This window comes from Pinus tabuliformis, chromosome 5_2 (assembly GCF_031772625.1).
Source record: "Pinus tabuliformis cultivar Carrire ecotype Pingquan chromosome 5_2, CPIR1, whole genome shotgun sequence".
Classification (NCBI taxonomy): domain Eukaryota; kingdom Viridiplantae; phylum Streptophyta; class Pinopsida; order Pinales; family Pinaceae; genus Pinus; species Pinus tabuliformis.
The window spans coordinates 749894218-749907445 of NC_142306.1; the positions used below are offsets into that span (position 1 = coordinate 749894218).

At 38.4% G+C, this 13228-nt stretch overlaps 1 protein-coding gene across 1 annotated transcript; it reads right to left on the reverse strand.

Moving 5' to 3' along the window:
• Window positions 1–10246: 10246 nt before the first annotated feature.
• LOC149161413 (RING-H2 finger protein ATL2-like) lies at window positions 10247–12035 on the reverse strand. The gene has a single exon (XM_089435523.1). The coding sequence runs from the start codon at window positions 11709–11711 to the stop codon at window positions 10626–10628; it is 1086 nt and encodes a 361-aa protein (XP_089291649.1). The 5' UTR covers window positions 11712–12035; the 3' UTR covers window positions 10247–10625.
• Between the last annotated feature and the right edge of the window lie 1193 nt (window positions 12036–13228).

The following is a 13228-nucleotide window of genomic DNA, read 5'->3' on the forward strand; positions in this document are numbered from 1 at the left end:
TATTCCAAGTTATCCTGGATATCCTCCTCCTGGGACTGGTCTCGTGACCCAGAGTTTTAGGGATCCTAATCGGCAATTAGTGTTTATCGCAACTTTGGATTTACCAGACTTGTCGTGCCTAACGAACGATCCAATAAATTATCTTCCGTTCTGGCCGCCAATGCCAAATAAGTTGCCCAGTGAAATACCCAAGTTCGAAGGTAAGTCTGGAGAGGACCCGTCGAATCATGTGATGACTTACCACCTCAGGTGTGCCTCTAATTCCATCTCAGATGATTCGATCCGCTTACTTCTTTTCCAGCGTACTCTCATTGGTCTTGTGGCCAAGTGGTATATTGAGTTACCACGGGCCTCTTTTTATAATTTTAGCCAGTTAGCTACCTCGTTCTTAACTCATTTTCAGTTGCTGGTCAGATATGATAATGGCACGGAGTTACTAACTTCATTAAAACAATCGACGTCCACTTATATTTCGGATCATATTCATGAATGGAGACGTCGAAGACGATTAGTGAAAGTTTTTATCCCGGACCAAATCTTAGCTGAATGGTTTGTTAAATCATTGTTACCGAAGATTACTGAAGACGTAGCTAAGGCCGGAGTAGTTACTGAGGAGCAAGTGATTGCTCAAGCGCAATACCTTGACTTAGTTTACACTCAGTTAGGTACGTGACACGAAAAGATCCCAGATCTTCCTAAGTCAAATCAAATCGCTGCTGCTCCTTCGGGGTCTCATGCCGCTGATGGCATGATTGGTACGGTGAATACTAAAAACAAGAAGAAATCCTCAAAGAATTCTTCTCCTATTATAACCCTACCAGACTCCCCGACAGGAGAATCTTCTGCTGAAGTTTCCGCTGATATTCACGCTGTAGAGTCATCTACAGCTAAATCAAAATCCGGTGGGAAAAAGAAAGGTAAGAAGAAGAATAAAGCAGACAAAACTCCAAAGGAGAAAACTGAAAAGTCGGAAACCAATGACGAAAAGCGCAAACCTCGATATCCTTGTCTTATTTGTGAAGAGGATCATTTTACAAGAGATTGCCCTCATCGGGCCGAGGTTGTGAAAATCGTCAAGGGTTCCCCAACTCCTGCTGTTTTGAAAGATCCATTTCCAAAGCAGGAGAGTAAGATGATAGGTTCTTCCTCGAATGCCAGTGAAGAACCCATATTGATGATGTCTCATGTAAGGATTGCGACTCGATCGCAAGATTATGGTAGTAAAAGTCCTGTTGATGGCAAAGAAGCAGAATCTTCTCATTCTAATCCATCAACCTCAGCTCCCGGTTCCGATCCACTACAGATCGAGAAACCTAACCCGGACTTAGTAATCAAACCGCCCGCCAAGGGTGTACTTTGAAGGTCTGCTTTCAATCCACATGCGAGAGCGGCCCAGAATTACAACATTGTTGAGGATTTAGCTGTTTCACCCTCAGCAATGTCAGCTTTAGAAGTGCTGCAATCATGCCCAACACAACGCAAATTACTTTTGTCGGCTATAGGAGTTGTTGATGTTCAGGACCCGAACCTAATAATCTTTGATCTAGAAAATAGTACACCGCGTTTACCTCATCAAATGGCTTTCCAGATCCCAGTGATAGTAAAAAACAGGCCTATTCATCGGACTGTAATTGATGAAGGAGCTTCCACGTGTATTATGTCAATACAGTGTTGGAGATCGCTTGGTTCTCCTTCACTAAATCAATCCCCGACAATTCTTAAGGCCTTTGATGGCCGTGGGTTTCATCCTTTTGGAATTCTACAGGATTTACCTATAGGGGTTGAAGGAAAAACTGTTAGTCTGGATGTGGAGGTGGTTGATGCCCCTCTAGACTACAACCTTCTCTTGGGTCGAAGTTGGTCTTACGCTATGACAGCGGTCGTTTCATCGGTCTTCAGAGTAATAAAGTTTCCATATAATGGCAAGATCGTAACAATAGACCAGCTGACTTACTTTTCATCCGACCCAGCCTCTTCAGAGAGTATCCAGCATGTCGGTAAAACGACTATCCCTTATAAGGATGTTGGTGTAGGATTAGTTAAAGATGTCGGTTTACTGGGAACTTTTCGTTTTCCTCCAATCAATGCCTTGTCTTCATTTGCATCCATTCATATGATTACTTCAGATACCATTGTTTATGACGATCCTTGGATCGTTCCTTCTGAATCTGAGATAGACTCATTTGGTGATGCTATGCCTTTGAGTCCATATGAAATTGCCTATGAAGCCGTGCAGTCTTTTACTGACCCAAATGAATGCAGTCCACTTAGTAAATTTGTTACTTCAATGGGGCCTCAGTTGGAGGACACTGTGGTTGTGGTGTCTCCCTACATATTGATCTTACTCTCTCCTACCGATTCAGGTGGTTTGGATGCTTAGGGGAAAACTCTAGCATTGAAATGTTGGCTTTATGTGGTGCTTTGCAAGTAGCTCAATGGCTCAGCATCGATAGAATATTGGTTGTCGGGGACTCCCTATCAACCATTCGATGGATCCAAAGACATGTTTTCTTCACAAGTTCCATCACTACATAATTTGATGTTGCGTATTTTAGATTTGAAGACCCTCTTCTCTGAAATGACTTTTCAACACATCTTTAGAGAACAAAACTCTGAAGTAGATGCCCTTTCTAAGCGGGCTTTGTCACTCCTGCCCGAACTCATGCATTTTGCACTGATCGTGGACGGAGCACATCAAAGTCAAGGCACCTTTGAGATTTTCTAATCAATACCGTTTTCCCCTCAGAACTCCTTTTGGTTCCACCGGGCAAAAGTCATGTCTCTCATCTTCTGCTTATGCAAAAACATATCATATTAATGAAAATGTTTTCGTTTTTTTCTCATGAAAAAACAAGTCTTAAATATCATGCCCTGCAAAAATGGCAGACTACCCCTTGGTTTCAATTTCCTCCAGTTGGAAGCACTTACGATGACTGTGTGAATCCAAAAACTCGAAAAGCTTCTGAATACGAAATCCGTCCGGCCAACCTTTCTTTTACAACATGTTAAGTGTGAAGCCAAATTCATGAAGGATTCTAGATTAGATCTTTCCAGATCTCCAGGATTCTAGATCTTTCTACACTGCCATTAGTTTCTAGAATCACATGCGGGATTCTAGATCCTCCTACATCGCCAGTGGTTTCTAGATAATTCCAGATCTCCATCTGAATCACACACAGAATTCTAGATCCTTCTTCTGCCTCTATAAATTTGTAATTTCTCTTGCCAAGGCAAGCAAGCCAAGGCCCAAGTCTGTTATGTAATGCAAAGTGATTTCTGTTCTCCAGTGATTGTTTTATCTATTCCATTTTTTCTGACTAAGTAATCTTGTTGTTTCTCCATTTGTTTGTCTCTGTGAATTATTCTCTTCTATTGCCATCTAAGTCTCTGAGTATAAATCTGGTGTATGTTATGTTTGCTCTGGTTTAACAACTGGTATCAGAGCAAGGTTTGAATATCCCCCGTGCAAGCCGCTTAGTGCCATCGCCTTGCTCTGGCAGTGTTCGTTAAAACGTTGGTTGTTACCCCTGGAGTTGTTGAAGGATCTATCCAGCAAATAGTTGAGGAATGCTAGAACTAAAAGACAATCGCTGCAAGAAAAACAAGGTTGTGGACCTATGTTGAAACGTGTTGCTGGAGTTTGAAAAGTGGAGATCTGTGAAGTTTGGAGTTGAAACGTGGTGTTCGTAAGTTTTTTTTACATCAAGCTTGCACGTATACATCAAGTTTTTTTCTCAAACCAACATATGTATGTGTGAAATGTGAAAAGGTTAAAACATTATATATGTTTTTATATTTATTATGAAACATATATAATTATATGTTGGAATTTTGAAAAATATATTTTAAAAAGGCGCAGGAATTTTGAAAAGGGTATTTTAAAAGGAGGAAGGTTATTATTACTAAATTTTAAAGAGTAATAATTAAAGTTTTATTTTTAAGTGGAGCTTTTGTGTTTTGGGGCATGAATTTGATTGAAAATGGAGACAATAGTTACAGATATAGAAAAGTTGAGTGGGGCTAATTTTGCCCTATGGAAATCACAGATGGAGGATACACTGGTTTTAAAAGATTAGTATTTGCCGATTGAGGGCACAACAAAGAAACCCTCATCGATGACAAATGAAGAGTGGAATAAGCTAGATAGAAAGGCGATTGCAACAATCCGCCAATATTTAGCAAAGAATGTTTATTTCAATGTGTCCGAAGAAAAGACAGCTGAAGGATTATGGAAGAAGCTCCATGATCTATATGAGAAGAACACAACATCAAACAAAGTGTTCTTGATGAAGAAGCTTTATAATCTCAAAATGAAGGAGGGTGCTTCAGTTGCTGAGCACTTGAATGCATTTAATATTATTACTAATCAACTTGCCTCTGTTAAAATCATTTTAGATGATGAAATTAGAGCTATTTTGCTAATGTGTTATATGTCAGACAGCTGGGAAAATTTAATTGTAGCTATGAGCACTTCAAAAACTATAGGGACCCTGAAGTTTTATGATGTCAACGACAGTTTAATGAATGAGGAGCTACAACGCAAGTCAATTGCGGAAAACCAGGGAGGAGAGGCTCTAGCTCTAGTTGATTGTGGTAGGAGAATGGATCGAGGCTAGCAAGGGCAATCAAGATCGAGAGGTAGATCAAAATCAAGGAGAGGAAGGATCACCTGCTTTCATTGTGGCAAACTCGGGCACATGAAAAAAGAATGTCGATTATGGAAAAAAGGACAAAAGGATCAGAGACCGTCTAGTACAAATCACAAGTCATCCAGCACAAATGAAGGTGAGACCACTACTGTAGCCATAGATGGTGATGTGTTGTTTACTGTTTCAGTATGGGATGCATGTGTATATGCATCTAGCAGTAGCTTTGATTGGATCCTTGACTCTGGGGCATCTCACCATGTAACCCCATGCAAAGATAGTTTTGTTTCATATAATCCTGGTGATTATGGTAGAGTGCATTTGGGGAATAATCATTTTTGCAGTATTGTTGGAGTGGGAGATGTCCAGATCAAGATGAAAGATGGACAAGATATATTGTTGAAACAGGTCAGGCATGTACCAGAAATGCGCATGAGTTTAATCTCTATGGGATGACTGGATGATGAAGGCTATTCGACAAGCTTTGGAAAAGGAGGCTGGAAAATTAGCAAAGGTGCATTGGTCGTGGCCAAAGGACCCAAGACAGGAACATTATACACATTGAAGACACTAATAGGAAAATTAGATTTGGTTGTTGTCACAAAAGAAGGAAATTCAGCAGATCTGTGGCATAAGCGTTTGGGTCACATGAGCGAGAAGGGCTTAAAAATCCTTGTTGGTAAAAATTTATTGCCAGGTTTGAAATCCTACAGTCTTGATCTTTGTGAGCATTGTATATATGGTAGACAAAGAAGGTTTTCATTCCTTAGAGGTGGCCATGACAGAAGGAAAAATGTGTTAGAATTAGTACACTCAGATGTGTTTGGGCTTGTTAACATCAAAGCATTAGGAGGAGCATCATATTTTGTAACATTTATAGATGATGCATCAAGGAAAGTTTGGGCATATCCTATGAAAAATAAAAGTGAAGTGTTTGGAATATTTCAAAAATTCCATGTTGTTGTTGAAAGAGAGACTAACAAATTGTTGAAGTGTTTAAGAACAGATAATGGTGGAGAATATTGCTCAAATGCATTTAAGGAATATTGTAACAGGTTTGGCATAAAGCATGAGAAGACTGTGCTTGGTACTCCTCAACAAAATGGTGTCGGAGAAATGATGAATCGCACCATTATGGAAAAGGTGCGAAGTATGTTGTCCAATTCCGGTTTAGAGAAGAATTTTTGGGCTGAAGCAGTGAGGATCGCTTGCTACCTCATAAATAGATCTCCAACTACATCGTTGGATTGCGGTATCCCTGAAGAAGTTTGGACTAGTAAGAATTTGAATTATTCTCACTTGAAAATCTTTGGATGTGAAGCATTCTTACATATTCCCAAAGAAAATAGAACTAAGCTAGATGATAAATCCATGAAATGCATTTTTTTGGGATATGCGGATGAAGATCTTGGTCATCGTCTATGGGATGCAGTCAAACATAAAATTATTAGAAGCAGGGAATTTATATTTAATGAGTCAGAAATGTTCAAGAGGACTGTAGGTGAGTTGGATGTTAAGAAGGTTATTGACAAGTTTGAAGAGCAGCAGGAAAACATACCACCAATACAAGAAAATGAACAGCAAATTCAGGAGCATGAAGAACAACAAGTGGAAAATAATGAAGAAGAAGAAGAAGGAATCTTGCAGGAACCTTTACAGGAGATTCAACCTGATAATGCACCACCACAATTGGTTCGCAAATCTTCTAGGCCTCATAAGCCTTCATAAAGGTATCCTCCTTCAAACTATATTTTGTCGACTGATGAAGGTGAACCTAATTGTTTTCAAGAAGCTTGTAAAGTCGAGTACAGTAAAGAATGGAAGAAAACAATGGAAGAAGAAATGAACTCTTTGCAGGAAAATAAAACTTGGGAGTTGGTAAACCTCCCAAAAGGTATAAAGGCTCTACAAAACAAATGGGTGTATAGGATTAAGCATGAAGGTGACGAAAATAAGGAGAGGTATAAAGCAAGACTGGTGGTGAAAGGTTTTGCCCAAAAAGAAATTATTGACTTCACTGAAATTTTCTCACCTGTTGTTAAAATGTTATCCATTAGAGTCATTCTTGGTCTAGTTTTTGCTTTAGACCTAGAATGTGAATAGTTAGATGTAAAAACTGTTTTCCTTCATGATGAATTGGAGGAGGAAATTTATATGGAGCAGCCAAAAGGCTTCATAGAAAAAGGTAAAGAAGGCCTTGTTTGTAGGTTGAAGAAGAGTCTCTATGGGTTGAAACATGCACCTCAACAATGGTACAAGAAATTTGATTCATTCATCTTGGAACATGGTTTTCAGAGGTTGGAAGCTGACCATTGCGTTTATATCAAGAGGTATGATCAAGGAAAGTATATCATATTATTGTTATATGTGGATGACATGTTGATTGTTGGGCATGATAAGAATAAGATCAATAGGTTGAAGAAAGATTTGGGTAGCAAATTTGCAATGAAGGATTTGGGACCAACACAACAGATATTGGGCATGCGGATTATGCGTGACAGAAAAAACAAAAGGTTGTGGCTATCACAGGAAAAATATATCAAGAAGGTGCTTGACAGGTTTAATATGAAGGATGCCAAGCCAGTTGGTACACCCCTTGCAGCCCACTTCAAGCTGAGTACTGAATTATGTCCTAGTAATGACAAAGAGAAAGAAGAGATGAGCAGAATTCCTTATGCTTCAGCAGTTGGCAGCTTAATGTATGCCATGGTATGCACACGACCAGACATTGCATATTCAGTGGGAGTAGTGAGCAAGTTCCTTACCAATCTAGGCAAACAACATTGGCAAGCAGTAAAATGGATTTTAAGGTATCTCAAGGGTACTAGTCATTATTGTTTATGTTTTGGTCATGATGAGACCGTGCTTAAAGGATTTACAGATGCAGATATGGCTGGAGATATGGATACCAGAAAGTCCACTACAGGGTATTTGTATACATGTGCAGGTACAGCAGTATCTTGGGTGTCAAGGCTACAAAGAATAGTAACGCTCTCTACAACAGAAGCAGAGTACATAGCTGCAACAGAAGCTTGTAAAGAGATGTTGTGGATGCAGCGATTCTTACGAGAGATAGGAATAAAGCAAGACAAGTATGTGTTATATTGTGATAGTCAAAGTGCCATTCACTTGGCGAAAAACCTAACATTTCATTCAAAAACCAAGCACATTGACTTAAGGTACCATTGGATTCGGCATGTGTTGGAGGAAGAACAATGATCTTTGGAAAAGATCCATTCAGATAGGAACCCCGCTGATATGCTCACTAAGATTCTACCACGAAATAAACATGAGTTATGTAGAGGCATGGTAGGACTCGGTGTGACTTGATGACTCTTATTTGGCTTCAAGTGGGAGAACGTTAAGTGTGAAGCCAAATTCACGGAAGATTCTAGATTAGATCTTTCTAGATCTCCAGGATTCTAGATCTTTCTACATCGCCATTAGTTTCTAGAATCACATGCGGGATTCTAGATCCTCCTACACCGCCAGTGGTTTCTAGATCATTCCAGATCTCCATCTGAATCACACACAAGATTCTAGATCCTTCTTCTGCCTCTATAAATTTGTAATTTCTCTTGCCAAGGCAAGCAAGTCAAGGCCCAAGCCTGTTATGTAATGCAAAGTGATTTCTGTTCTCCAGTTATTGTTTTATCTATTCCGTTGTTTCTGACTAAGTAATCTTGTTGTTTCTCCATTTGTTTGTTTCTGTGAATTATTATCTACTATTGCCATCTAAGTCTCTGAATATAAATCCACTGGTTTAACACAACACACCATGGTTTTGGAAGATGAAAAACGCTGCTATGAAGGATTTTCGATGGCAAATATTATCAGTGAACCATCCGCTAGTGTTTCTGTATATAAAATAGAAGCATATACCACACATACATCAAATCGAATGCCCCACAGATTTCAAAAAGTCGCGTATTCAATATTCCGCGGTTTCGTTGTCTTGCAATGCGAGGATTTTCCGCGAAGCAGAAAAAAATACAGAAATGGCCAACCGATACCGTATTTCGGCTTGATTTTTGATTAAATTACTTTCTTGATCTTTCATAGAGGGGGTCGTGGGGTCCCTGTTCCATCTGAATCTGTGAAATTGTTAATGACCAGACTGATGGAGGAATAACAGAAATTGCAAAAAAATATCTAAATATAAAACTAGTTCGAGTCCTTAAATATTTAAGACCTATGGCTGAAATTAATACACAATGCCACAGTTCGAGTCCTCAAAGCTCAAATTGTTCTATAGAAGCAGGAAAACGACAAGATTTGAAGGTAGGCTTTGATGATGACGGATGACAGATATTAGATGGGTTTGGTGAAGAATTCAGAAGATCGGTGTCTACCAGTGATTTTTCCTCAATCTCAGTGAAAACCAAGTGAATTTACATGTATAGCTATATTTTCTTTTCTAGTGACAATTTTGCATTTTATGTGTAGGAGCATACTTCTCATGCCTAGGGCTTAAAAAACATTTTTGTATAATGCAAATACATTCGCTGATGAATAGGTTAATTTAACGGAGAAGCAAAAGCTTAGGGCACTTTACAATGAAATTAATATTCTGTGTATGGTGTTTTTTTCTTGGAATGATTTTGGTAATATTTGATGTATTTGATCTCAAATGTATTATTTTGTTTACTTATTTTCCAAATGAATTAAAATGCAATTGATATTCACATTTTTCTGAAGAACATGTTATTTTTGCTTCAGATTTCAATGAATGAACAGAACATTCTACAAATTCATTCTTAATGTAGAGGACTCCACGGCCCTTATTCACGGATACAATATAATGGGACATATGCATCATATCTACAATATATCGTTTGATAAAGGAGAAAATCTGTAACCTTGAAGCTCTGTTTGAGGAACGAAAAGGAGACAATGGGACATATGCATCATATCTACAATATATAGTTTGATAAAGGAGAAAATCTGTGACCTTGAAGCTCTGTTTGAGCAACGAATATAAGCTTACTGATATAACAGTATAAGTTTATTGATAGCATAGTAATCAGATTGTTTTTTGTTTTGGAAACTATGAAAATTCTGGTAATATTTTGATAAATTTTAGTTACAGTTGTTAAATTTTAAGATTTTGGATGCCTTAAAAGTTTTTAATGGAGTTGAATCTATTTCTATTTTTTTTATAGGGTAAGAAAATCTATCATAATTCAGTTGTCAAAACAACAGTGAGGGCAGTTATTTGTGGCTACTATCTGCCAAGGACAGTTATTTCTGGCTGCGATCTGCCAATGTAGAGTGACTCATCCAGTTTATTCAAGGAAAACCACTCCCCCTGGAATAATCAGCTGGTGGTCTGTAAGGGGCAAGCTTTCACTCTTGCCTAGTAAAACAAACTCTTAGCCAAACAAAGCAGTTTTAAAGCATATCCCAAGCCCATTATCGATATCATTTATAAACTAGACTCTTTCACTCCAGCCTAATAAAACTAATTCTGAACCAAACAAAAGCAATTTCAAAACATAGTCCAGACCCATTATCAATATCATTTATCCTAATTTTTTTTTAAAAAATCAATAAATAATACAAGTTCTTACCAACGTTGCTACTGTAAAATATTTCACGTCTTTTGTAAACACTGAGAGCATATACATTTGAAATAATCACCTACGGCAGCGGCTAATGCTCAAGAATCGTATAAAAAATAAAGGGTGTATTTTTTATTCCTACTGCAGCGGCTAATGATCAAGCATGGCAGAAAACATAGAGAGTAATTTCGTATTTTAGGTTCCTTATACCTGAGGAATGGATCATTCCCTATACTATAGATTTCTAGTGAGTATTGAACCGTAGACCTCTTATGTACCTGGTAAATAAGAACAAATTCAAATATGACTGTAAAACACCCGGATGTTAAGACCACTTCGACTACTGGCGGGGATTCAATATACAATGTTCTATCAGTATTGTATTTATCTCTACACGACAAAATATGGTTGCCACACTCTACTGCTCCTGCGCCGGACCATTATTTTCAACATCGAATTGACCAGGATGATCTGTTGGAGAGGCCTGAATTCTTGCTTTGTCTCTGCTCAACATCCTCGAAAGCGAGCGAAGGAGATTAACAGAAGATCTGGAAAACGATTGAGAACCATTTGGCGAGCAAAGCTGATGGGCTTCGCGACGAAACGAAAAGCTATGGGTTCGCTTGGGTATTTCAATGCCAATCTGAGGCACCATTAATGCTTTTCTTCCACCCGAGGTTCCCTCATCCATCTCTGCATTGATTTGCTTCTGCTTATCCCAAGAGAATATATTTGTGGGGTTCTGCCGATTATCATCTTCTCCAGAACTTGCAGTCGGCCCTTCCTCCGAATCGCGATTATCAGCGTTTCCTGAAGGAATTGGCTCTGTGATTGTAACCCAAACTTGCTCTGTTCTAAGGGATTCCAGAATTGGGTGTAGGGGTTCGGCGCGGGTTCTGCAAAGGGGGCAAGTGGAATGCGAACGAAACCACATGTCAATACACTCGACATGAAAATTGTGCCTGCAATTGGGCAGAAGCCGAGCTTTCTCATTCTCCTCGAATTCGCACAGACACACTGCGCACTCCAGCCCATCAGTGAAATCCTGTGATTTATACACAAAGATGGGCAGTGTCTCTAATACGGCAGATTGCAACCCCACGTTCCGCAGCCACGCCGGTTCTTCTTCTATAAAATTAAACCGACTACGGATAGAAGATGATCTCCGTCGATTCCGGCTGGGGAATCGACCAGACCGCCTCCAAAACCATCTGGCATAAACGTGCAGCAAAATGGCTAAACAAATAACAAACATAAAAACTAGTATGCCAGATAGCATGATTTTACCATTGATGTCATTTTTCTGCTCCTGGTAATCCTCATTGATGCCTGCATATGCGGGCTGATCTTCGGCATCACCTTGAATTGGCTGTGGGTAAAATTTAGGACCATCGCCCCAGTTGGGGTCGTCATCATCAGGCATGTGATTCTCACCACTGCCCGAGCTAGCATATTGGGGCTCGCCATCGTCCTGAGGAGGGTAATTAAAACTACTCATTTTCATCCTGTATCAAATCGAAACCACAGAATTTTCCTCTGAAATCTCTTTCAATTAGCCGTTCTGAGCTCCTCAGCCCAAGTAAGTCTTAAATATCATGCCCTGCAAAAATGCCAGGCTGCAACTTGGTTTCAATTTTCTCCAGCGGGAAGCACTTCCGATGAATATATGAATCCGAAAACTCAAAAAGTTTCTGAGTTCCGACGAAATCCGTCCGGGCGCACCTTGCTTTTACAACAGGCAATGGTTTTCGAATGTGAAAAACGCAGCGAGGACGGATTGACTGTTGCAAATACTACGCACCATATACATTTTTACGTTCTTAATCAGTGAACCATCCGCTGATTTATATAAGAAGCATATACCACAACATACGTCAAATCGAATGCCGCACAGATTTCAAAACGTCGCGTATTCAATATTCCGCGGTATTGTTTTTTTTCCACTGTATTCCGCGGCATTGTTGTTTTACAATAGTGGGAATTTCCGCGAAGGAGGAGAATTGACAGAAATGCCAGCTGATACCGCGTTTCTGGTCGTACTTTATTTTCGCAGTTGCTCGTCGCGTTCGTCTACAGACTTTGGAACACGGAATCTGTCGCGCGGCAGACGGCAGTGACAGACGACAAGTGAAAGTCACGTGAAACCACCCGAAATTTTAGGAGCAGGAAGTTTCGCCATAAAGAGCGAAAATACATTTTAAAGAAAACTTTCATCCTCTTAGAAATGGATTAAGATTTAAGTAAACAATATTATAAAAGCAATTATCTTTTTAGTTAGAAAATTTATTTTAATACTTTATTGAAGTTTTTAAAATGGAGAAAAACAGGTAGAAAAATAATGACTCATATTTTTATACAAGAAAAATATGCCAAATAGAAAAAAAGGATATGGAGTTTCTTTCGGGAAATATTATAAATAAAAAAGTTAATTGCTTTCACTTTTATACATGGAAAGGGTCTTAAAACCCATAATAGTTGATGACTCCATGGTTATTTTATGATATTTTTCTTATCATTTCCTTTCACATACTTAAATATATAAATATTTTTATTAAGCAATCATTTTAATGGAAAATAAATTTAATTATTTTAAGCCTTTAAAGGTCTAGATAGAAAAAAGAATATGGAGTTTCTTCCGGGAAATATTATAAATAAAATAGTTAATTGCTTTCACTTTTATACATGGAAAAGGTCTTAAAACCCATAATAGTTGATGACTCCATGGTTATTTTATGATATTTTTCTTATCATTTCTTTTCACATACTTGAATATATAAATATTTTTATTAAGGAATCATTTTAATGAGAAATAAATTCAATTATTTTAAGCCTTTAAAGCCTTTCTTTTAAGCTTTATGACATTATCTAGATAGGTGAGAAGATCTTAATAGAAATATCTAGACTTTAAAGACCTTAATATCTAGACATTAAGGTCTTTAAGACATTATCTAGATACGTGAGAAGACCAATTTAAAGGTTCAATTGTTAGAAAATGGTTGTGTGAGAAAAGGGTTTTAATTG

What these genes read in the sequence shown, in the direction of transcription:
- LOC149161413 (XM_089435523.1), bottom strand. Translation starts at nt 11,711, where the DNA reads ATGAAAATGAGTAGTTTTAATTACCCTCCTCAGGACGATGGCGAGCCC.